General features: G+C 45.5%; 1 protein-coding gene across 2 annotated transcripts in view; it reads left to right on the forward strand.

Annotated features, from left to right (window-relative positions):
- The window catches only part of GABRB3 (gamma-aminobutyric acid type A receptor subunit beta3), a 142,302-nt gene extending 123,289 nt beyond the window's left edge, over positions 1–19,013 (forward strand). For both annotated transcript variants that reach the window (XM_090263824.1, XM_090263823.1), the window contains exons 7-9: positions 6,393–6,545; positions 13,453–13,697; positions 17,147–19,013. In XM_090263824.1, the coding sequence (XP_090119950.1) occupies positions 6,393–6,545; positions 13,453–13,697; positions 17,147–17,488 (740 nt within the window). In that variant the 3' untranslated portion in view covers positions 17,489–19,013. The remainder of the gene's footprint in view (positions 1–6,392; positions 6,546–13,452; positions 13,698–17,146) is intronic.
- Positions 19,014–24,088: the final 5,075 nt, after the last annotated feature.

A 24,088-nucleotide genomic window follows, 5' to 3' on the forward strand; every position in this document is an offset into this window, starting at 1 on the left:
TCTTTTTTTGTTTGTTTTTTGTTTAGAACAGACTTATTGAGATATAATTTACACACCCTACAGTTTACCCATTTAAAGTGTGCAATTCAGTGCTTTCAGTATGTTTACAGGGTTGTGTAATCATGGCCACCATCAATTTCAGTATATTTTCAACACCCCAAGAAGAAACCCTGTACCCATTAGCAATCACTCTACATTTCCCCCCATCTGCCTCCCCTAACCCTGGACAACTGCTGATCTAATTCTGTTTCTATGGATTTGACTACTTTGTATTTCATATAAACGGAGCCAGGCAATATGTGGTCCAGAGGACATTTTTTCATTGCTTTAGAGAGAGAGGAAGGGAAAGACAGAGGGAGAGGGGGGGAGAGAGAGGGAGATCGACTTGATTGACTTAGTTGCCTTCTCCTATGCACCCCAACTGGGGACTGAACCTGCAACCTGGGCATGCACCCTGACTGGGACTTGAACCCACAACCTTTCTGTCTATGAGATGACACAGGCACTCAAGCCAGCAGCAAAGGGCACAGAGAGCAGACCTGTAGGCTTCATGAATTGGGGCTAATTCCCCACCCCTAGCCAACCAGGGCTGTTGATTTTAATCACCCTAGTGACTATGAAGTGGTATCTCATTGTGGTTGGGATGTGCGATTCCCCTACTGTGTAATGACAGAGGCCTCTTTTCATGAGCTTATTGGATACTTGTCTTATCTTTGTTGGAAATGTCTACTCAGATCTTTGCCCGCTTGTGAGTTGGACTCTGTGTTTTTTAAACCTTCTTTGTATATTCTACATACTATTTCCTTATCGGATTTGTGATTCGCAAATATTTTCTCCCATCCTGCAGGTTGTCTTTTCATTTACTTGCAAAATGAAGTATGATTTATCTACTTTTTTCCTCTTGTGATATTCTTGTCCTCATTTTATACACGAGGATATTTCTGAAAGAATATCCCAAATAAAGCATGAGGGTGAACTTGGATGGGCCCAACACCCCTGCTGTTGGCTCCAGAGTCACGTGATACAACATCTAGGTTTTACTATGAGGTCCAAAAAAAGAATCATCGCCTGGTTCAGACAATCTGTGAAAAAATTTCCTGAGCTCCAGTCCTGTTTTTCTTCTCTCTCTTTGCTATTTTATAGATCTCTTTTTCTTTGTGGATTTTTTTTTAACATGTAATAACTAAGATGACTTCAGGAGAGTGAGAAAACTAGTAACTCCACTTTGAATTTGGGGTTCTGTTATAAAGTCAAAAGGTAGATTATACTCCTGGCTGCGTTGTTCAGTGGGCGGGAGCACTGTCTCCTACACCGAAAGGTCATGGGTTCAATCTCCAGTCAGGACACACACCCAGGTTGCATGTTCAATCCCTGGTCGTGGCGTGTACAGGAGGCAACCAATCGATGTTTCTCTCTCACACTGATGTTTCTGTCACTCTCTCCCTTCTCTCTTTGAAACCAATAAACGTATCCTCCAGTAAGGATTTTTTTTTTTTAAGGCAGATTGTAAATGAATGAGGCAACATGATGAAGAGCAGTGTTCAGAGCTCACGAAGCTTCTTAGGTGGTGCTGGGCAGGTTGCCCACAGTGGCCGCCTTGAAGGGAGATGCACATGTATATATAGGTCAGCTCTGTAGTTGCGAAATTATCAGCTTATTACTTTATAGGTTCATCCGAGTGGCAATTACCGCTCTGCAAAGGTGACAGGACACACTACGTCTGCATCTTTATGAGTTCTTCAACAACGTTAATGCCTTAGAGAGCAATATTAATTTAGGCTGGATGAGAGGCACAGAGCCTTGACTTTGACCATCCCTTCTATCGCATCTGGGGAGAAAGCGTTGGAATCAGCATCTTCAGTCAGGAACGCTGCCTAGAAGCCCTGAGTTGGAATGACACCCTTGTGCTCAGGGACTGTCCCCTCTCTGTCGGCTCAGCATCTGCTTAGGAACCGGACCGCATCTGCATTGGCATGCAGGCTGGAGGGCTTCTGCGCCTGCCTGCTGTCAACAGTGCGTCTTGGGGCAGCTGACTCGCCACTTTTTGACTCTAAATGTTTGGCCGCTAGCTATGATCACTGGGGAGTGTCCCCCATGGGCACAGCAGACGCAATGGCATTTGTCTAACAAAGCAACTAAAAGGCTTTTCCATGCATTTTAAGATGCACAACAAATGGCAAAAGGCTTTGCTCAGAACAAGTCTCGATGTCACTGAGAATTCTGGTGTTTATTACTATTCTGAGGTCTCTGTCTCGTGATACCTTGAAAGCCTTTTCTTCAGTTGGTCCTGCTAAGTCCTTGACCTTGAAGGATCTTCTGCGTCCCTGCCCGGAAGGAATCTCTCAGTTTAGAGCTCATCAGACCTCTGCTATGGAATATTTCTGTACGTTCAGGGTAGTCCTTCCTTCGGCTTTACCAAGACCAGTTCTGCAGGAATCTGTCTCGGATATGCATCAAGAGCTACTTAAGAGCATAGACAACTCTTCTTCATCATCATTGTCTGCTCACCATTCACACATCTGGGACTACAAGACGTGGATGGGTGAAGCCCATGATGAAAGCCTCAAATTTTGTTGAAGAGACATTGATGTCAACAAATAGAATGTATAATACTTGCTCAACACTTATATAAGAAAATTATATATTTTCTTAATGCTAATTTCTATGTTAATGAGGACCTTGGCCATATTTTTGACACCAGATTTGTGTTCCCTTCCTCGGGGACTTTGGTGATCTTCCAAATGTTGGACGACGCAATCTTGTATTGGCCCCCACATTGCAGGAGACAGGTATTCCCAACAGAGCGTCAGCCACACTTTATTACATGGGCATCACTACTTGTCTCTGTTGGGGACAGTTTCCATGAAGGAGATGTCCTTTGGAAAATGTTAAGAGAGTGTACTTGGAAAATGGAAAGTTGGGGACTCTAATAGATTGCATTATCATTCAAGAAGATTTGCAGTATTCCCCTGGGAGATTATTAAACTTTTCTACACCTATGATGTAAGGATTAACCTAAGACTTGCCGTGGACAAGAAATGTGAGGGAAGGGTGCGTGGCCCTTCTACCACTCTGTCCCGCTGTGTCCCAAGTGGCAAAAGCTGAGCGGTATGGAGCACCCGAAAGAAAAACGATCTTTGTTGTAATCTACTGAGATGTTGAGGGACTCTTTGTCACTGCAGCATAACCAACCTGTCATGACAAGCATGGTGGCTATGGTGACACAGCTGAAGCAGGTGCCACAGATGACAAGTGATGAGAAAGGCATGAGATGGCCATGAACTTGCAAACTACTGTCCAGTATTGAAGCTACTTCAATAAAGACATTGAAGTTGCTGTGGGACTTCAAACTAAGATTCAATGTTGAATGTTTTGGGACACGTGAATACACCAAATTCTCCTGTTTTCATGCATTCAGCACACAGATATGTTTGAGATAACCAGTGACAGTTTAGACATTTAGCTAGGCATTATGGTCTATGAAAAATACATTAGTTCATCAACACTGCCTTGGGGACAACTTACCAAGAAAGATCTTACCTTGGTAAATAGTAGTAATTGGAATTTCAGTGAGAAAAAAAAAAAAGAACTCAAGACAAGAATCACTTACATTTGGAGGGAAGAAGAAAGGATTCACAGGAGATGTGGCATTTGACCAAGGCCTTGGAGGACAGATAAGGGAAGACATTTCTTATGGAGGGGAGAGTAGGTGTGAGTCAGCAGAAGCAGGCACTATGGACAATGACTTTGAGGCAGTGAGGGGACACCCTTCGGCTAGAAAACGTGCTGAATGCAGACACCGTGGTGGAATATAAAATTGGAGTTAATTTGGGGAAACATTTTGGAGAAACTGAAATTCCTGGATGAGTGTTTGACCTTTATGGGAAGCATTGCGCCAAAATGTTCTGAACTTGGCGGTGGCAGGGAGTGTCTGTGCTGGGGTCCTGGAACGTGTGGGTGGAGCTGAGGGCCAGGGGGTCCGGAGGTAGCCACGCCCATGATGAGGCTCCAACCTGGGGGTCTGGAGGTGGCCACGCCCACACTGAGGCTCCGCCCAGCTCAGTGGTGCAGCCTGTCAGTCACCCACACGGAGTGTGTCAGATCTCTGTCAAGGAAGCTTTATTCCATGGATGGTGTTGGGGAAATTTCTTAGCTGATTATAGAACAAAAATCAATGTGTCACTTCATAGCAAACACTGAAATATTTGCCAACTCCCAGAATAGGTTGTTGGAGGTTAGATCTCTATTGTGAACCAAGCCTGAAAGGAAGCTTGAAGAAAGAAAAAAAAACACAGATTCAACTACATACAAAAATTTAAGTATTTGTGTATCTTCTACTCAGACCATTATAACTTCTGAAGCGAACAACTGGGAAAATTGTACACAGAATATAAACAATTGAAAGGACTCAAATGAATAGGGGAAGAGAGCAAAAGAAGAGAAAAATGAGCAAATAGTATAATCAGATCTTGGATGAGAGTAAATACAGAGGAAAAACAAACACTTAGCAAGTGTCCAACTGAAGTACTCATTCCATGAAAGGACAGATATTTCCCCTGGAAATCAACAGGAGTTATTTTTAAGGAATATGTGTACTATTGTCAAGTTTGCCAGGTGAGCTAAGCCCTTCTATGAAATGCACACAGAGGACCACACACAGATGTGATTATTTTGCAAAATTGTTTGGAAATATATCTGAAGAGCCTTGAACATTAGCCTAATAATTCCTCTTTGGTATATTCATCCTAAGGAAATAAGTCTAAATATAGCAAAAGCAGTCTACTCAACGGTATTCTTAAGAGTATTATTTATAATCTTGCAAAAATGGAAATCACCTAAAGTTACAAATTCAGAAAAATGCATTTATAAACTATAGAGGACATGTGTATGCATTGACATATATATAATGTATATACCTGTGTATATACATTTGGAGAATTTTGAATTATAATATGTTGACAAATAATTTGTAATAAGTATGAAACATTTATATTATGATGATGGTATGATGTATGCATTTGATCAGAGCCATGTAAGGCAACTACATGTATGCACATATTTATACACACCACAAGCTCACATGCACACACAGGTTCACACATACACATACCCAGGTTTACAGGCACAGGCTCACATGCACACACAGGCTCACACACATGCACACCCAGGTTTGCACACACACAGAATCACACACACAGGCTAGATGAAATTTCCCAGATGATCAGCCTGAGAATGTTGGGACCCTTCAGTGATTTCATCTTTCCTTTATGTAATTCTGGCTGAAGATATGGTTAATGCTCAAAGGCAGAGCATGGAAACAAGTCATCTTCTGCACAGAAGTCATTGTCACCTGAGTTAATCAAACGGCCAAAGAAAAGAACAGAAAGACAGACGCAGCAAGGGCCATGGAGGAAAGCTGGCAACATGCATATGGGTGTGGCACAAAAGGCATGGTCTCCTGAGCTTGGGGGGCAGCGTTGTCAGGAAGAGAGCTCTGACCATCAGGGAGGGTGGGAGGGGGACACGGGGGAGTTGATTCGAGACACACATGAGCTTTCCACTGGTTGACCTTCCTTCAGCTCCATTAGAATCCTTAGGAGCTGAGAGGCTTGGAACTGGTCAAGGGCACTATTGAAGTGGACGGAGGAGAGGCAAGCTCAGCTTGCCTTAGCAAATCAAACGGGAAAGGCATCACCCATGGGATTGCATCTCACACCGTAGTGGCAGTGCTCATTGGGCTCCAAGGGACACACATGTCACATGAGCACTGGGACTCGCCTACAAGGAAACGGAGGAGGCGCTTCTCCAAGGCGGCCCGCAACACCTCTTCCATGGTTGGGGCAGAGCCCGGCGGCATAGCCACTGCCTTCTGTGGGATTGCCCCTGCTTCTGGGGGCCCCTTCCCGGTGCCGAGGGGGCCCCTGAGCAGTCCCGGTCCGCCCAGGACCAATGCCTGAACATCTGTGCACGGCCCCAGCCTCTGTGCGCCCTGTCGCTCTAGCTGGGTTGATAGGGGACAACTTGTCAAAGCCATTTTTCTCAATAAAGCCTGGAGCCAAGTCGCCCCTGTCCATACAGTGAAGGACGGGACAGAGATTCATTGAAACACAAATATTTGCCATTATTTGCGTTTGAAGCTAAAACCTTTTCCAAAGCGTGCCAGGTGTAGTTCCCTGCCGAGCGTCCTGCCTTAGTAGGTTATCATCATTGTTACCTTGTAAATGGACTGAAATACATCCCCCACCCAGCTCTTCCCCCAACACTGTCAGGCAGGCAAACGGTGCGTTTGGGGACCCCGCCTCGGTTCACGCGCTCCTCCGATGCGTGCTGTTGACCCATGGAAGCCAAAGCGAGCTGGTGTCTGCCATGCTGACCCCTGTCTGTTCCCGCAGGTGCCTACCCTCGGCTCTCACTGAGCTTCCGGTTGAAGAGGAACATCGGATACTTCATTCTGCAGACGTACATGCCCTCGATACTCATCACCATCCTCTCGTGGGTGTCCTTCTGGATCAATTACGATGCCTCCGCAGCTAGAGTTGCCCTTGGTAGGTGCTCTTTGAAAGGGATACCTAAAATAGAAAGCAGCCGTGCCATTACGGCATTAGGGAGTTCAAAGGCTAGAGTTCAACGACAGTGTCTTGCCATCAGGACACCAGTGTTGCCCAGAGTGTCACTTCCTATCTTGGGGCGCTTGTTTCACGCATGATCGCTTTGATGTGTTGTTAATTTAATTATCAGGCTCTGATGTGAATTCTCCCGCCCGCGCAAGGGAAAATACGCTTGTTGAATATTTGCATAATAAAACTATTTCTGATTCTACGTTTAAAACAATGATTCTGTGGCCCAGAAAAAAAAAGACATGGTTCATTGGTCATTTTTCTTTTTTAAGTCAGAAAAATAGTCAAATATAGCATGTAATTGGAATTATATAATTTAATGAGCATTAACATATGTGATTAGACTCTGGGTGATTCCCAAGAGCTCTGGTGATTTTTTTCTGGCCACTGATTATTTAACAATTACCAGCTGATGTTCAGTAAATAGTATAAATTCCTGTATTATTCCTCATATATATTGATGATTGAGGGAAGGCTTATAGTTTCAGAAGGATTATTCTCTACTCGGCTAATTATTATGAAAATGCATGGACAGAGTAAACATTCAAACACATTTTAGGTAAGTTCAGAGCCGAAGAGTAATTATTCTAGTCCATCCCTTTTGTGGGGGTGAGGTGGGGGTTGAATTAATTCCTGAAAATAGAATTATCAATAATACTTTTAAAAAATGATTGAAACTAATAAACACATTTGCTGGTAAATTAGCTTACGGAGAAGTATGAGAATTCAGGATTCCAGTTTCCCCTATTTCTTCTGTTAGCTGTTTACCATATTTTCCCAGGACTTTTAAGTTGGTTAAGCTTTTTCTCCAAGGGTCTGTGCGTACATGTGTGCAAGCAAGTGTGCTGCTTTAGATGCACAGGTATGTGACTTGCACAGCTACCCTGACTGAGTAGCTCAGGCGGTTAGAGCATCGTCCTGAAACGACAAGGTTGTGGGTTCAATCCCCCATCAGGGCACATACGGGAAACAATTAATGAATGCATAAATAAGGGAAACAACAAATAGATGTTTTTCTCTCTCTCTCTAAAATTAATAAACATTTTTATTAAAAATAGATTTGATATTTTTCTCATAAAATACATGTAATGATGACCTAAGACACTCAGGCAGCTATTTCTAAAGGTGTTAGTTGGATTTAAAAATCACGTTGCTAGATGATTGGATAAAGAAGATGTGGTGCACATATTACAATGGAATACTTACTCAGGCATAAGAAAGGGTGAAATACTGCCATTGGCGACAACATAAATGGACCTTAGAGAATATCACGCTAAGCGAAATAAGTCAGTCAGAAAAAGTTAAGAAGCATATGATTGCCCTCATATGTGGGATATAAAACGGAAAGCAACAAATGACAAAACAAGATAAACAAGCAAACAAAAACTCATAGACACAGACAACAATATGGTGGTGACCAGAGGGCAGGGGGTGGATGGGGGTAGAGAGGGGTAAAGGGGAAAAACACGTGGTGACGGAAGGAGCCTTGGCTTTGGGTGCTGGGCGCACAGTGCAATATAGAGATCATGTATCAGAAACGTACACTTGAAACCTGTATAATCTGATTAACCAATGTCACCCCAATAAATTTAATTTAAAAGAAAGAACAGTTGAAGAAGAAAGTATCGAAAAACGGAACGTGGCATTCTATGTGGTATATTTCTAATGGGTATGGAGTGCTCTGTTTAACTGTTCTCCCTCCTTCTCCCCCGGAAGGGTCAGAGCCGAAATGAATTTGCAGGGGCAGATCCGGGTTTTGCAGAGCTGTTAGCTTAGGCAATTTCAGGGGCTCTCTTTAAGAAAAGGAATAAAAAATATAGAAATAGAAACATGGGGGACCCCTCCCCCAACCTGGACGAGGCCCGTGACCGGAAGCCAGAGCTTCGTGAGCTTCACGGTGAGTTGGCCTCAGCTTTTGTTGAGATCACTAGAAACGTGAGCCCCAGAGAACCGTAATTATCTGCACCAGTGAGAGCGAGGCACTCGGAAAAGGTACCTTTCTAAATTTTCTCCATGTAAAAATTCTATAGCTCCTGAATTACCAACCCCTGTCTTCTGCAATATTAAGTAGATCGCAGATCTGAAGTGGGTTGTAATAAACCCAACCTCATTACAGTATATGAAAGTCAATTTTTTTAAATTGTGTTTATTGGGGTGACAGTTAATAAAATTATATAGGTTTCAAGGGTACAATTCTACAACACACCCTCTTTATATTGTATTGTGTGCTCACCACCCCAAGTCAAGTCTCCTTCCATCACCATTTCTCCCCCTTTACCCTCTCCTGCCTCCCCCACCCTGCGGTCCTGTTGGTGATCACATACTGTTGTTTATCTATGAATTTTATTTATTTTTATTTTTTTTTGCTTAATCCCTTCCCCTTATCCACCCAGCCCTCCAGCCCCCCTCCCCTCTGACAGCTGTCAGTCTGTTCTCTGTAGCTATGAGTCTGTCTCTCTTCGGGTGTTAGCTCAGTATGTTCATTAGGTTCCTCACGTGCGTGAGGTCATGTGGTATCTGTCTGTCTCTGACTGGCTGATTTCACTTGGCCTAAAAATCTCCAGGTCCATCCATGCTGTCACAAGGGTAAGATTTCTTTCTCTCTTAAGCCAAGTAGTATTCCACTGTATCACTTTTTAAAAAAATCCTCACCTAAGGATATGTTCATTGATTTTAGAGGAAACAGGGAGAGAGAGAGAGAGAGAGAGAGAGAGAGAGAGAGAGAGAGAGAGAGAGAGAGAGAGAGAGATGAGAAGCATTGATTGGTTGCCTCTGATACATACCCCGACCCGGGACCAAACCTGCAGCCGGGATATGTGCCCTAACCAGGGATCGAACTTGTGACCTTTCAGTCCACAGGATGGTGCTCCAACCACCTGAGCCACACCAGCCAGGACACACTCTGTACCCTTTTAAGAGGATGTACTCATGCTTTGGAGAGTTTCATTTGAAGAAATTCCTCCCACCAAGCTCACTCTGGATGTCTCGTTTGATGTCACACCCTTTGAAATGGTTGATGCACCTCGTTTTTAATTTTTTTACTTATTGATCTTTAGAGCAAGGGAGAGAAAAACATCCATTTATTCATGCATTCATTGGTTGTTTCCTTTATGTGCCCTGACCAGGGATCAAACCCACAACCTTGGTGTATTGGGACGACGTTCTAACCAACTGAGCCACCTGGCCAGGGCTCTGTACCTCTTTTTAAAATGAGGTCTTAGATGTTCAGGTTGACATGGACAGGTGCTCAGCAGAGACCCCCATGGAGCTGTCCCCAGCTGTGTGGCCCCAGATCCCCTGACCTGTTAGCGTCAGAAGCCACCAGAGTACCAGGTGGGCGGTTGTAATCAGGTGGTTTTTCTCAAAACCCTGAAGTCCACTCACCAGTGAATAATAGCATCGGTCCTTCTAAAAGCACACATGGTTGCTAAGACAACTGAGGCCACGTGATTTTGATCACAAAGAAGAGAACTAAGATAGCTTTTGATTAAACGGTGTAACTTCTACTTGTATTTTTATATCATAGTCATCTTTATCCCTGCAGTTTTTCAAATACAGTATTTCATTAACATCTCCATGAGAAATAACGTGAGGCTCAGAATTAGCAGAGAGACTTCACAGGAGCCCAAGAGGTACCACCCAGCCACGTCGGACAGGTGCCCCCAGAAAGTAGAGGCTGTGAAGGGATTTGTTTTTCTGTAATGACGGTACCGTATTTTTCACACTATAAGACGCACCTGACCATAAGACGCACCTAGGTTTAGAGGAGGAAAACAAGAAAAAACAAATTCTGAACCCAATGGTGTACTAAAATATTTAATAATATATAACAGAATAATGTTTCAACCATGTAAAGTGAACAGCAGTCAATAGCACTATTAAGAACCATCATCACTGTCATTAACAAATGAGGAGAGACTTTAAGGTTCAAGTGCTCTTCTAATTTTCCAGGAACCCCAGGTCAGGTGAGACACATCACGGGCTGTGACGCAATATTTGCTCCATAAGACACACAGACATTTCCCCCCACTTTGGGGGGGGTGGGGAGTGCACCTTATGGAGCCAAAAATACGGGGTAATTAATGTGATCAGCAGTGCTAACCTATTCTATATATCGTCATTGCTTCTCCGGCTCTGCGTGTAACCTTCACAACAGTCCTTGACTTTGGCTGTGAGCCCATCCAGTCCCACAGGGGTCACACCCCTGGGAAGTGGCAGAGCTGGGCTTTGGGACTGGCCATGTGGTCCTGTGCTCCTTGTCGTCCAGGCTGTGACCCACTGAAGTCCACCACCATCCCAAGTGTCCAGATGGGAAGACACGTGATAGAAGGAATTCGTAAATGCACTGGCCTCTTAAGCTAAGAGCTCATGCACACCCAGACTGGAAGACTGTCCCGCTCACCACCACGTCTCCTGCTGAGGGTCTCTTTGAGCATGTGACGATGGCCCTGGACCAGTGTCCTCACCCATTGGAGGGTCTGGGACATGTGCTGGCTGTCCCTGTCCCTGGATTCTTCCCGCCCACTGCCTGGTGGGGACCTGTGTTATGCATATCCACCTGGGGCACGAAGTAGCCCCTCAGACAAACCATTTCAGCTCTCTAAATCCATACAGAAGGGAAAAATAATAGTAGCAGCAATATTCAAGATGTTTGAATAATGGTGAGAACGCCTCATTTTGTAGCACCTGCCTGGTGTTTCCTCATTTACTTGTGAACTCTAATTAGTCCATGGCCATTTTCAGATTTTCAAAGTCCCCAGGTGCCCAGATATATGTTTAAGGAGAATCTTAACCTATTCTGATGCCGTTGATCTCCACGTATCCCACGAGCGATCGTGGTTTGCTGTTACACGTAAAGAGTAGTCCCTGAGTTCTTCAGTTTCCTGCTCTACTGCTAATAGCAGTTCAGAGCCAGGTGGAGCAGAAGCGTGTGTTAGAGGTGAGGCCTGCTCTTCTCTGCTCTCCAGGACAGCTCTGTGGTCTGCAGGTTCTTTCTATGGGACGCCAAGCGTGAGGACGCATGCCTCTGGGGAGAGGATAAGAATCGGGAGGGCATCAAAAATGCCTAACATATCCAGCCTTTCCTGGAGAATCAGGTGGGAGCCAGGGGTCAGAGAAGGGCTTCCAGTACAGCCACGTGCAGTGGCGGCCTGCGCTCTGCCCGGTCTCCCGGGAGCACTGACCCCTGGCACCAGCACTGCCTGCTGGCCCCTGAGACATCATGGTTTTCAGGTTGCATGGCAGAAGGACCGTGGGTCTGAGATAGCAATAAGGAGGCAGAATTTCTCTCCATTGGGGCCTGGAAGACACAGGAGTGATATCAGTGGCCGCAAACGCATGGGTAAGAAAAAGCAGACCCTTTGGGCCTGGGCCATGGGGTCACATGGCTTTGCTCCCTTGGGACTTCATATTCTGAGAGTCCTGTCTCCAAGAGAACAAGGCAGTGGAGCAGCTAACCTGCCCACCAAGAAGTGAGCGATCCCTGCCTTTCCTGCTCATGGGTCCTCATATCAGGTCAACCAGCTCTGGTCACGCCACTCACTGACATGTCCCCTGCTCCACATGGCTTCAAATTATCCAATATGGACTCTTTGTACAGCAAGAAGCATGTCCATGGCTACAGGAGAATTTTGAATAATGGCCTTGACACGTTTTTAGAGACTGAACTTAGTTCTGTTACAGAAGCAATGAGCTCTTTCTCACGCTATTATCTAAAGAATTCAGCATAATGACATCAGAGGCGTGCGGGCTGGTCTGCTGCCCCAGAGGATGATAAGAATTGATGGTTTGATGAAAGTCAGTTGCCCTGAGTCCAGCAAATATGTCCTGAGCAGCTTGTGTGCACTCTGTCTAAGCGAGGGGAATAGCTCTGTGGGGTCGTCTGTCCCCAGGAGCTTTGCTCAGCCATGCCTGCTCCTTGAGCTCAGTGCTGGGCCAGGTCCTTATAGTTGTAAAAACCGTTATCTCTTGCCCTTGCCTCGTAAGCATTGTAGTAAGACTCCCCTTTCTCACTGAGCCTCGCTAACGGCCTTGCCCCTCCAGCCCTTAGATACCTTCCCAGGGCCTCAGATTCTTCATAGATTCACTCATTTTCCCAGAAATTTCTCAACTGGACATGCCGGGTTTTCTGTGAAATCATGGGTGTATTTTCATGTCTTCCAACTTCTGCCGGGAGCACAGTCTCCTCTGCCTCCCTACCCTGCTCTCCCTCAATCTCAGATCCATTCTGTCTGTGGACCCAGTGCAGTGCCTGGTACAAAGGACAGGTGTCGCTGTCCTGGCCCGAGGCGTGGCCTGCTCCCCGGTGACACAGCACATGCCCATTGTGTTTCAACCACCCAATACTAGCCAACCCACGATTCCTAACTACAGCAGTCCCGCGCTATATCGCGGTTCACCTATCATGGCCTCACTGTGTCATGGGATTTTTTTAAATATTTTATTTAATTATTTATCGCGGATTTCTGGCTCTATCGCAGGACTTTGCCATACTGTGTACATATGTTGTTAAAGTGACATAGGTTTAAGAGCGTAGAATATGTTTAAGAACATCAGTAGTGTTTATAAAAGTGTGGAAAAGGTTAATAAGGGACTGGGAACGGTTTATAAGTGTGTGGGAAGGGTTTATAAAGCCTTAAAAATATATATAAATATTAAAATAAGTAAGGTTCCTACTTTGTGGACTCTCACCTACCGCGGGGGTCTAGAATGTAATACCCGCGGTAAGTGAGGGATCCCTGTACTTCACGCAGTTGGAGAAAATACAACAGGAAAGGAAGCAGCGAGGAGCAGAGTGGTGACGCTTCTGTCACTCACCCCCGTGTCTCGTTCGCAGGTATCACCACTGTCCTGACCATGACGACCATCAACACGCACCTTCGGGAGACGTTGCCCAAAATCCCCTACGTCAAAGCCATTGACATGTACCTCATGGGCTGCTTTGTCTTCGTGTTCCTGGCCCTTCTGGAGTATGCCTTTGTCAACTACATTTTCTTTGGAAGAGGCCCTCAGAGGCAGAAGAAGCTTGCAGAGAGGACAGCCAAGGCCAAGAACGACCGTTCGAAGAGCGAAAGCAACCGGGTAGGCGCTCCGCCATCTTGACTACCCACCCATTCCACTCACAGACCACACCTTGACCCCAGGGCTCATCCGTCACTGACATCACTTGCAGGAGTGACCCTTGAGGAGGTGATGTGTGGGCATGTTGATCATAACCTGAAAGGCTGCCTCCTGCGAGTCGCTGAATTTTTTGCTATATTCTCACCTGAGGATATGTTTATTGATTTGAGAGACAGAGGCATTGATGTGAGAGGCAGACATCGATCAGTTGCCTCCCATACACTCCCTAACCAGGGCTCAAACCCACAACCTAGTCTCGTGCCTGACCAGGAATTGAACCTGCAAGCTCATGGTGTACGGGATGATGCTCCAACCCACTGAGCCACCCAGTCAGGGTGCAATATGCAGATTTTTAGAAAAGTATTTGCTAATTAGTTGAAGCTGTCTCCTGTGAGACATCTCAAGGGCAAAGACCTTCTGTGCAGCCCCTCCCCCAGCACAGGGTACAGCACAGAGCAGGTGTACAAGAATATTGGTGTGACTAGTCCTGAGGAAGGATTCAGATCTTTCCAGTGCACATCTTCAGTGAGGCAACTCACTTTCCTAAATGGATGACGGGCTTTTCATCTCATGGTTTTATTGTGTCTAAAACATTACTTTGAATGTAGGGAAGATTTTTTTCTTTTTTTTAGCAAAATAAATTTATTTTTTCTACCTTTGGGAAAAGTTTCATTCTTCCAAGTTTGTAATTTATGTGTAACAAATTACTTATTGAAAAGAGTAAATTTAGCATTGCTACTTTTAAAAAAGTATCTTCTACCCTGGCCACTGTGACTGAAAGGTCGCCAGTTCGATTCCCAGTCAGGGCATATGCCTAGGTTGTAGGGTTTGGTCTCCCGTCGAGGTGTGTAGGAGGGGCAACCGATCGATGTTTCTCTCTCACATCCGTGTTTCCCTCTCTTTCTCCCTTCCTTCCCCTCTCTCTAAAATAAATAAATAAAATCTTTAAAACCTTTTTCTAGAAAAAGCATCTTCCACCTTTGGTTCTTCTCAGACTCCACTTGACATAAATTTTGTTTTAAATGTATCAGCTTACCATTTAAGTAGATCTGATGATAACCTAATCAAGAGTTTGGTGGGATATCACTGTATTCATTGCAGTACTATAACCAACTGAGTTAACCGGGCCCCTCGCCGGCTCCCTCTCCAGGAAAAGACACCCGTGTGAGCAGGCAGCCCAGTCACTTATCATCCCATCCACTCCTGCGTGGGATGAAGATGATCGAAAGTGATAGAGAGATGAAGACATGCAGGAGGGTCTCCCCTCTGGAACCTCGCTGTCCTTTGTGTAAAGGCCAGCTCCGCTGTCCCCTTCACACTCTCCTCCCTGCTGCCTTGGGGACAAGCTGCCCATAGCTTCCAATGAAGCTGGGCTGACCTTTCCACGTTGTCCCCTCCCGTGTCAGCCACGCCTCCATTCACCTGGCTGGCTTCTCCTCCCACGTCCTCTTCCTACAAGGAGAGACTCAGACCCCAGGGTGCTTCACTGATCCTGGAGACAGACAGCTGAGGATAGGATATGTTCATTGATTTCAGAGGGGGGGGGGGGGGAGAGAGACATCGATGTGAAAGAGCAACATTGATTGGTTGCCTCCCATATGCGCCCCGACCAGGAATCAAACCTGCAACCTTTTGGTGTTCGGGATGACGCTCCAACTGACTGAACAACCCGGCCAGGGCAAGATCCAGAACCTTAATTACATTTGCAAAGTCCCTTTTGTATGTCAAGGGTGATACACTCTCAGGTTCTATGAAGCAAAGGTGGTACCCTGATGTCCACACTCCCCTTCCCCGGGCTTAACTGAGTGACCTCGAATTGCCGCCTCAAATCACAGGGACATCTCAGAGTCTTTTCTGGTGCCTTTTGTGCCAGAGCCTGGGTGGCCCCTGCAGGTTTGCAGCCTTTCCTGAGTCAGGGCCACCTCGGTGTCTAGGGGCCACCGCGCGTGGGTTCCCAGCAGTGCTCAGACTTACCGACACAGGCTCCCACCTCTTCTCAGCCTGGATCCGTCTCTCCCCACTGCACCTGCTGCACGTTAACTAAAAGCCTTTCATCCAAGCAAAGAGTGTGCAGAGGTGGGAAGACACAAATGAATATAACAATGAATGATTCCTCCACAAAATAACTAATTTTGTGAACAGTCCGTGGAGGAAACCATAGAAGAAGTGGGCTTTCTAGAACAATGGTAGGACCGGTAAGATGGCTCTCCCAGCAAAGGAATGGAAGATCATGGGGAAACAGTGATCACTAGGGAATGGTGAGCGCCCAGGGGACAGTGGAATGGACCATGAGGCCCCGAGAGGGGTCGGAGCTGCTTGGGGTACCCTGGCCGGTGTGGCTCAATGGGTTGGATGCCATCCCACAAAGCAAAGGGTCGCCAGTTCAGTTCCCGATCAGGGCACGTGCCTGGGTTGCAGGTTCAATCCCCAGTCAGGGTGCATACAAGAAGCAATCAGTCAATGTTTCTCTCCCTCTCCTTCTCCCTCCCTTTCTCTCTAAAATAAATAATGTTTTTTAAACTGCTTGGACAGGAGATTACACACACACCCCAGAAAGGACTCTACTGGGGACTCAGAGCCTCGGGGGTGCTCTGTTGAAAGTTTAGTAAAAGACCAAACAATAAATGGACCATTGGCATCATCGTGAAAGGTCTGAAGCTATACTTAGCATGGAAATAAATGCTTTTTGTTTTCAAGTTTGGCTCAAACGTGGCAGGGGACTTCCGTCTATCCTAAATACAGCCAGGACGAGGAGGTCCTTCCGGGACGTAGGGGTGATCTGAATCTCCTCCGCCGAAGTGTCCAGGAGCTTCCACTTATTTCTGCACTGAAATTTGGGTGTTTCTATACCATCAGAAAAGGGGACAAGCTGACTTCCAAAAAAAAAAAAATTGGGGAGAGTCGTTTCTCTTCAGCCTACAGTTGTGAAAAATGGTTGTTAACACTGAAGTGAATCTCTTTTTTTTTAAATATATAATTAATTTATTTATTTATTTTGTTTTGTTTATTTATTTTGTGTTGTTTGCTTATTTATTTATTTTTAGAGAGAGGAGAAAGGGAGAGAAACATCAGTGTGGTTGCCTCTCACTCACGCCCCCATCTGGGGACCTGGTGTGCAACCGAGTCATGTGCCCTGACTGGGTATCGAACCAGCGACCCTTGGCTCGCAGGCCGGCGCTCAATCCACTGAGCCACAGCCGCCAGGGCCTATGTGAGGATTTTTAAATCAGGGAAGTACACTCTCTAAAATGCAGTTACAACCTCCGAAGTGACACTTCCCACGACACCAGCGCGCCAGGGGTTCAGCAGGTGTGCGGATCCGCAGGCTCCCTGCGAAGCGGGGGGTGGGGTGGGGGTTGGGGGTGTCCTGGATTTGCATATGCAAATTAGGTTTGTTTTCTCCCGGTCAGGTGGACGCTCACGGGAACATCCTGCTCACATCCCTGGAGGTGCACAATGAAATGAACGAGGTCGCGGGCGGCGTGGCCGAGACGCGGAATTCAGCAATATCCTTTGACAACTCAGGAATCCAGTACAGGAAACAGAGCGTGGCTCGGGAGGGCCACGCGCGTCACCTGGGGGACAGGGGCCTCCCGCACAAGAAGACCCACCTGCGGAGGAGGTCTTCGCAGCTCAAAATCAAAATCCCCGATCTCACCGATGTGAATGCCATAGACCGATGGTCCAGGATCGTGTTCCCGTTCACTTTTTCTCTCTTCAACTTAGTTTACTGGCTGTACTATGTTAACTGAGTGACTGTACTTGATTTTTCAAAGACTTCATTTAACACCGAGTGAAATATTACTCTGCCTGTCCAGTTTTTATACCTGTACACACACACTCACACACGCGCGCAGACACACACATATACATACGCACTTGTATATATATGTGAACTTTCTCAGCATATATATAAAACACATGTGTATATGAGGATGTATGTGTACTTGTTTCCACACACAGGTGTCAGCGCCCACATGTATGTAAAACAAATACACTTACATCCATTTTGCAGCTATGGACAAATTTAACACAGGATGCATATTAAAGGAAGTCATGGGTTCTTTTCTTCTTTTTTAATTGAAAGGGACAAGCATTGTCTAAATATTATGCCTTGAGAATGAGGGCGTGAAACATGACATCATCCCAAACTGTGTCCTTTATGATCATAAGTTAGCTGTTTTAGTTTAAAAAAATCAGAAAGACACGCTTAGTCTCCAGACGCTCATACAGTGCTGTGGGTAGTTTAAAAGGAGTCACACACTTCATACCCTGTCTTTCAGTTTACCGAGCGAAGGCTTTTTGGCTTTTTTTGGCGATGGGGTTTCGTTCATCGGACGTATTTTTCTGTGCTGGTTCCGTGGGCGAGGTGGTGTGCTCACCTGCCGTCTTCAACGGAGACAGGTCCCGCGTTGACACCCGAACACCCATCTTGGGAAAGCCCGTTGCGAGCGGACGGCTGCTGCTTGTAAGTACCCTCCTGTACAGTGTGCTTTTGTGTTCACTCGGAGTGGATCAGCCTGCTTGTCGTGCGGGAACCCGGCGGCGACATTCAGCGACCACTTCTATCACCGCATACGTGCTCCACGTCTCATGGACGGATTGCTAGGCCTGATATTTCACGGGAAGCATAGACGTCTCAGGTTATTCGTTCCTCTAAGGTAAAACCATCCAGAATGACTTTCCCCCTCGTCTTTACGTTACCAACCCCTCTTTATAAATAACATTGTATGTTACTATAAAATATATTTGCATAATATGCATATGTATGTAAATTTACCAGATTTTGGTTTCTATGCTCGCTCTCACGGCAGCATGCAATGTCCTCTTTTTCAGTGATGTAACTCCTTCCTGTCATGTAGAATTCAGACCGAAGCTCAGACACTTCCGTTCCCTGTCAGAAACCAAGAGACATCCTCACGCCTTCATTTCTGCACGTGACATGTGACATAAGCACACCCAGCCCCTCCTGTGGTCCCACTGGGACACTGTGGGAGGGTGACTGGTCCTCACACGCATCACCCACTGACCCCTGACCGTTCTCTTGAGGCAAAGGACAGCCCCCGGCCACATGCACTTCTTTCTTTCCTTCTGATCCACAGCCTCATCCGTATTTGGACTTTTTAAAGCTTGTGGAATACATAGACACAAACTTCACTTCCTATTTAGATGAGCTCTTTCTAAAGAAACAAACAAACAAACAAAGAGATGATATATTTTTTGTAAACAATATTTCTACCACAGGCATCCATAAACAGAGGTGGGTACAGGTGTGTGAACAGAAGTCACAGTGAGTTTAAGCACTGGGAGAGAAAAAAGCAAAGCAAAGTGTTCCGAACGGAACTGCTAAATTAATCCCCAAATGCCACTTCTGCCTCACCCTCTCTGTTCTGTTCAATGACAAGGGTCTCACCCAGTCCCCTGTCCATGGAGACAGAGGGCCCACCTTCCTGAAGATGGGAGTGGGGTGGGCTCTCAGCACGAGCTGCCCATCACTAGATTTTTCTTTGGCAGCCGTAACAACCTTTAACGTGTGGGAGTCTTAATAGCTCCAAGCCCACTGTCCGGTGAAACATAACCCACCAAGTCTCCTGCTAGAAGCAAGGACTAATTTTTATAAAATCCTTTCCCCTCTTTTTTTCCCCCTACCTTTCTTCAACATCTTCACCCAAATCCCGCTCTCTGGTTTTGTTTTTATCTAGAGACGAGCCCTTGGTTTCTTGGTCTTTGACTTTTCTTGGACCCTTTTTCTTTTTTCCATGGCTAATATTGGGAGAGCTTAAAAGTTAAACAGATTGGGAAAAACCTTGTAAGTGGCCTTACCATTGTTAACATGTTAAAGAAACAGAGACATTTGTGAAGACCTTATCCCTTTCAATACTTCAGGTATCTTTTTCTGTATCCAGTAATTCAAGAAGTGAGCCCCATGTACAGAAGGGGAACCCCAAAATCTAAAGGAACATGGGCAAAACACAATCAATGGCCGACTTCAGTGTACAATTTATATGATCCAGAACTGTGACATTAATTCTTTCTGGCAGAAAAGTGATTCAAAACATTTCTGATGCATAGTTGAGGTACCCAAATATCAAAGGCAGAGACCCCATGGGGCTCCAAAGAGCTGCAGTCTGCTTCCCAAGGTTTTCTGGATATAAATTTGCATGGTATAATTCTAATAGCTTTTCAGCTTTTTATATGCTTTTGCCGATATAAACAGAGAAGGAAAACTCTGACTCCAAAAAACCTCCGCTGCCTTGCGGCATACCTCTTCAGGGGAAAGGCTAAGGGAGTAAACCCCGACAGAAAATCCGGAGCCGGAGTCCCTAAGGCGGTTTGACGTTGTAGTCAACACCGGCAACTCCTGCGGCGCACCTGAAGCCAAGCTGTATTGACTCCGTCTTTCCCTTGGACCCTTCAGCTGCGAAGAGAGGGGGGGTCTGCTGCATGGGCAACAGCAGACCCTCCATATCACCCCGCCCAGGCTCTGTAGCTTCAGCTTCACTGGAGAGGACACTCCAGCATCATCGCAAGATGTCGATTCAACACGGGAGGAGACAGATACCGTGTCACTCCCGAGTCGGACTGCACAGCCATTCTCGGCGGTGCAGATAGACTCTTAAGAAGCTACACCATCGTCTCTCGAGACGGACAGCTGCCGACGATATGCTTTTGCCACCAAGACTGGGACCCACAACTTTGTAGACACTGCAATGAAGTTAACATAATAGCTATCCTATAAATAGTGTTTGTAACCACACACACACACACACACATGAATACATACATATATTATGTACAAAAAAAAAGAAACACTTTTTAAGATCCTTGGGTATGTGTTTGCTTTACTCCATTGAAGAAGAAAATTACCTTTCTTCTAATGAAATTATTTTATAGCTTCTCCATTTTTAAAAGTCGTGAGAAATCCCAAGAAGCGGAACTCTTGATTGCTTTGGCAGAAGAGGGTTGTGTTGGGTTCTCGGTTGTCACAAAGACTTCTTGTTATAACACCGTAGTTCCTGGGGCCAGTGAGCAAGCTGAACTGACAGGTATGAACCCAGATGTCTTGAGGAAGGAGAGAAATACTGATTTTCACATAGAATGATATTTCTTTCTCAACCACTGAATGTAATAAACAGTTAATTTTCTAAGCTAGTCCTGTCTCTCCAAAATGCTTCCCAGGGGCTCAAAATGTACAAGAGAATCTCATTACGAGGATTTGTTGTGACCCAGGTTTAGATACACTTGAGATCACTCAAGAGCCCGACTCCATAAATCTCCACAGACAAAGATGGGTCAGATCGAGTCATCTGTAAGACGCAGCGTGACTCTTGTTCACCGATCCCGGGATTGTAGAGAGGTCTCCCTGCCTATCCCATGAGACGTTCACTTCCCTCGGAGTCTGAGGTGAACTAGAAAAGACGTCGTGAGCATATTACTGTCGGATTTGAAAATTACAAGTACACCTGCCGTATTGTGTGTTTTAACGCCAGCACCCAGAACTTTCGACATGTTCAGTCATTCACATCGCAGGCATCCCTCCCCTGTCCAGCTCTGGGATTAATATCTTCACCCAGGAGCCCCTCATAGGGGTCTGGGACTGGTTTCTAAGGGGACAAGCCGCTTGGTGAATGTAAGGGTTCATTGCCGGCATCTGGGACATAATGCTATTGTGGGGTCTGTCTCCCAACGGTGTATTCTAAGAACGTATTCAACTTTGAGTCTCCTGGCTTGGAAGAATGAACCACCCCATAATTCTTACTTTAACCCTCCACCTGGAAACCAGCGCATGTTATGTAAGCCAAGCTGAGCAATGGGTGACCTGGTTTGTTTACTCGTGGCACTGACCCCGGCCCTCCTCTAGGGGACGCATGGGTCGGCCTGACCTTGAGCCGTGGGGCAAAGAGCTGCCCAGGTGGGCTCCGTTTTCCCAGGACACTAGCTGGTGTGCCTTGGATTGATTACCTCTTCTCTACCGCATTGAAAGGTGCCATGTTTTCCTGAAACAATCAATTCCCAACACCTGGGTAAACAGCGACCTCCCAAGACTGGCTCCCACACCAGGCCTCTCCCCAGGGCCAGCCCCATCCACTCTGCCCCCCTATCTCTGCTTCACAAGTCAGTGAGTATGTTCAAGGTAAGTACAGGATTATTCTAGTAGGACCAGGCGATGACTGTCACGGTCGATTCCCATGTTGATCTCATCTCATTGTAAAGATAAAACCCAATTTTGCTTAAGCACATTGATGTAATTTTTTGGTATTATTTGACATGAAAAAATAAAAAAACAACTGCAAAATTGAGTGATAGATACACTATGAAACTTGTTGATGAATGAATTCCAATTTATTAAAAAAGGACTAACTGACTTATATGTGAAGACTGGTTTATTTGTTTTCTTCCTTGGCTACCTTGGGGAAATGGCGCGGTGATTTTGATTCCCAGACCCTTGTATGGCCTATTTAGGTTTTGCCGAAAGCAAAAAGAAATAAGCTCCCGACTGACTGTGTGCGAAACCAATGGATCCATGACTTTTTTTTTTTCTTTAATCATTTATTCTGAACTCCAAAGGGTAACTAGACACACAGAAGTCCAGCTTGTCCCTGTCTTTTTCATAAGTGTTTTAAGAGAGAAATATTTTTATCTTAAAGGCCAAGGAAACAACCTACTAACAAACTCAGGCGAAGGTGGTATTGGTCCTCAGGGTCTAATTCCTTATTACTAACAAGCCACGTCCTGCTTCTTCTCCAGTGAGACTGTAATAAGCGATATCTATGGATGGACAGAGGGATGGATAATGCATAGACAGATGGATGATGGATGGATAATGGATAGACAGATGGATGATGGATGTGTGGATAGATGGATGGATGGATGGATGGATTAAAGATGGATGGACAAATGGATGATGGGTGAGTGGATGGATGGATGGATGATGGATATGTGGATAGATGGAGGGATGGAAGGATGGAGGGATGGATGAATTCAGATCATCAGACACCTCCAACCAGACAACTTTATTTGTAGGCACTCAGGGAAGCTGCTGACTCACCTGTAAACACCTTAAAAGGAGAACTTCTCATTGTGGCTTTCAGTCTTATGAAATGTTTCAGCCAATTAGTTCTTAATGGCTTACCTTCGAATTCACCCACTCTGAGCAAAGTCATACAAGCTCCTCAGTCATTTACAAGCCCTCCAAGTCCTGCTTTCATTCTTTTTCATTTATGTGTTTTCATACTTTTTGCCCGTCCCTGGTCCACTGACCTTTGCTAAGCCTGGCACATCACTGTGGGGACATCTCACCTACCTCCTTAGGCTCAAACAATATACATTCAAATGACAGGTTTAAATTGCCAGTAACTGCAGAAGAAGGGAAAAAATCCAACTTGGATTTTTCAAAGCTTGTTTTAAAAGCATCCTGCTTTTCATGGACTGAGAAGCCTCGCTGAATGCAGGGTCCCCTGACTGCACCTGAGGGAGCCACGTCGCTCTCTGTTCCCATGTCGCCATGGCCCACATAGACACTGGGTGTCATTTTACGATTCTTCTTCAGCCTTTTCCTGGCCTCTAAAGGACAGGGATCCTCAACTCACCTTTGAATGAAGAAAGAATTCTTTGGAGAAGGTTACCTCTGGAATCTGTGGTAACATCTCTACAGCTGGACGTTTCCCCCCTTATGGGACTCAACCAGCAATGATGATTGATCGAGACCCTGCTGGCATAAGAGAACCTCACATTCTAGGCCCCCATTTTTATATAAATAGGTTTTGTGTAGAATCTTCAAGCAAGCGGTGCAGAGGGTACTAGCAAGTCAATGCAACTCACTGAGAGGACCGAGTTTAAAGCAGGTCTGGGATGGATGTGGGTGCTGATGTGTGAAGCCAAATGGGAAACTCAAGGGCCCTTGTAGCCGGGTGATTGTAGGAAAACACTTTCTCGACTTAGATCCACATTTCTTATTTCACTGGATTTCAGCAGTGATCTTCCGACCCTCCACTTTTAAAAGATTTCAACACCTCCTTCCTATGTGTTTCTCTTCCCCTTTCTCCAGCTCGATCTTCTGCGAGCTGTCACTGTGCTTTTACATTATCAAGGTTCAAAACATTTACATCCTGTTTGCCATCCCAGGTTATAGTTTAATACTTAATATCATGTTTACAGATTGATTCTAATTCATGAACAGCCCACGTGATCGGTGCATGCTCTGCACCCGCAGTTCAAGAATTTATTATTTAGTAACTGCTATACATTTAAATGTATAAAGGTTAAGTGTTAGAAGAAGAAAAGCAACAGAAATGCTGTAGTTAAGCATTTTCCTGCCTAGAAAAGGGGGATTGATCAGTGTGTATAAACAA

Source organism: Furipterus horrens, unplaced genomic scaffold (genome assembly GCF_987537825.1).
Source record: "Furipterus horrens unplaced genomic scaffold, mFurHor1.1.pri manual_scaffold_16, whole genome shotgun sequence".
NCBI lineage: Eukaryota > Metazoa > Chordata > Mammalia > Chiroptera > Furipteridae > Furipterus > Furipterus horrens.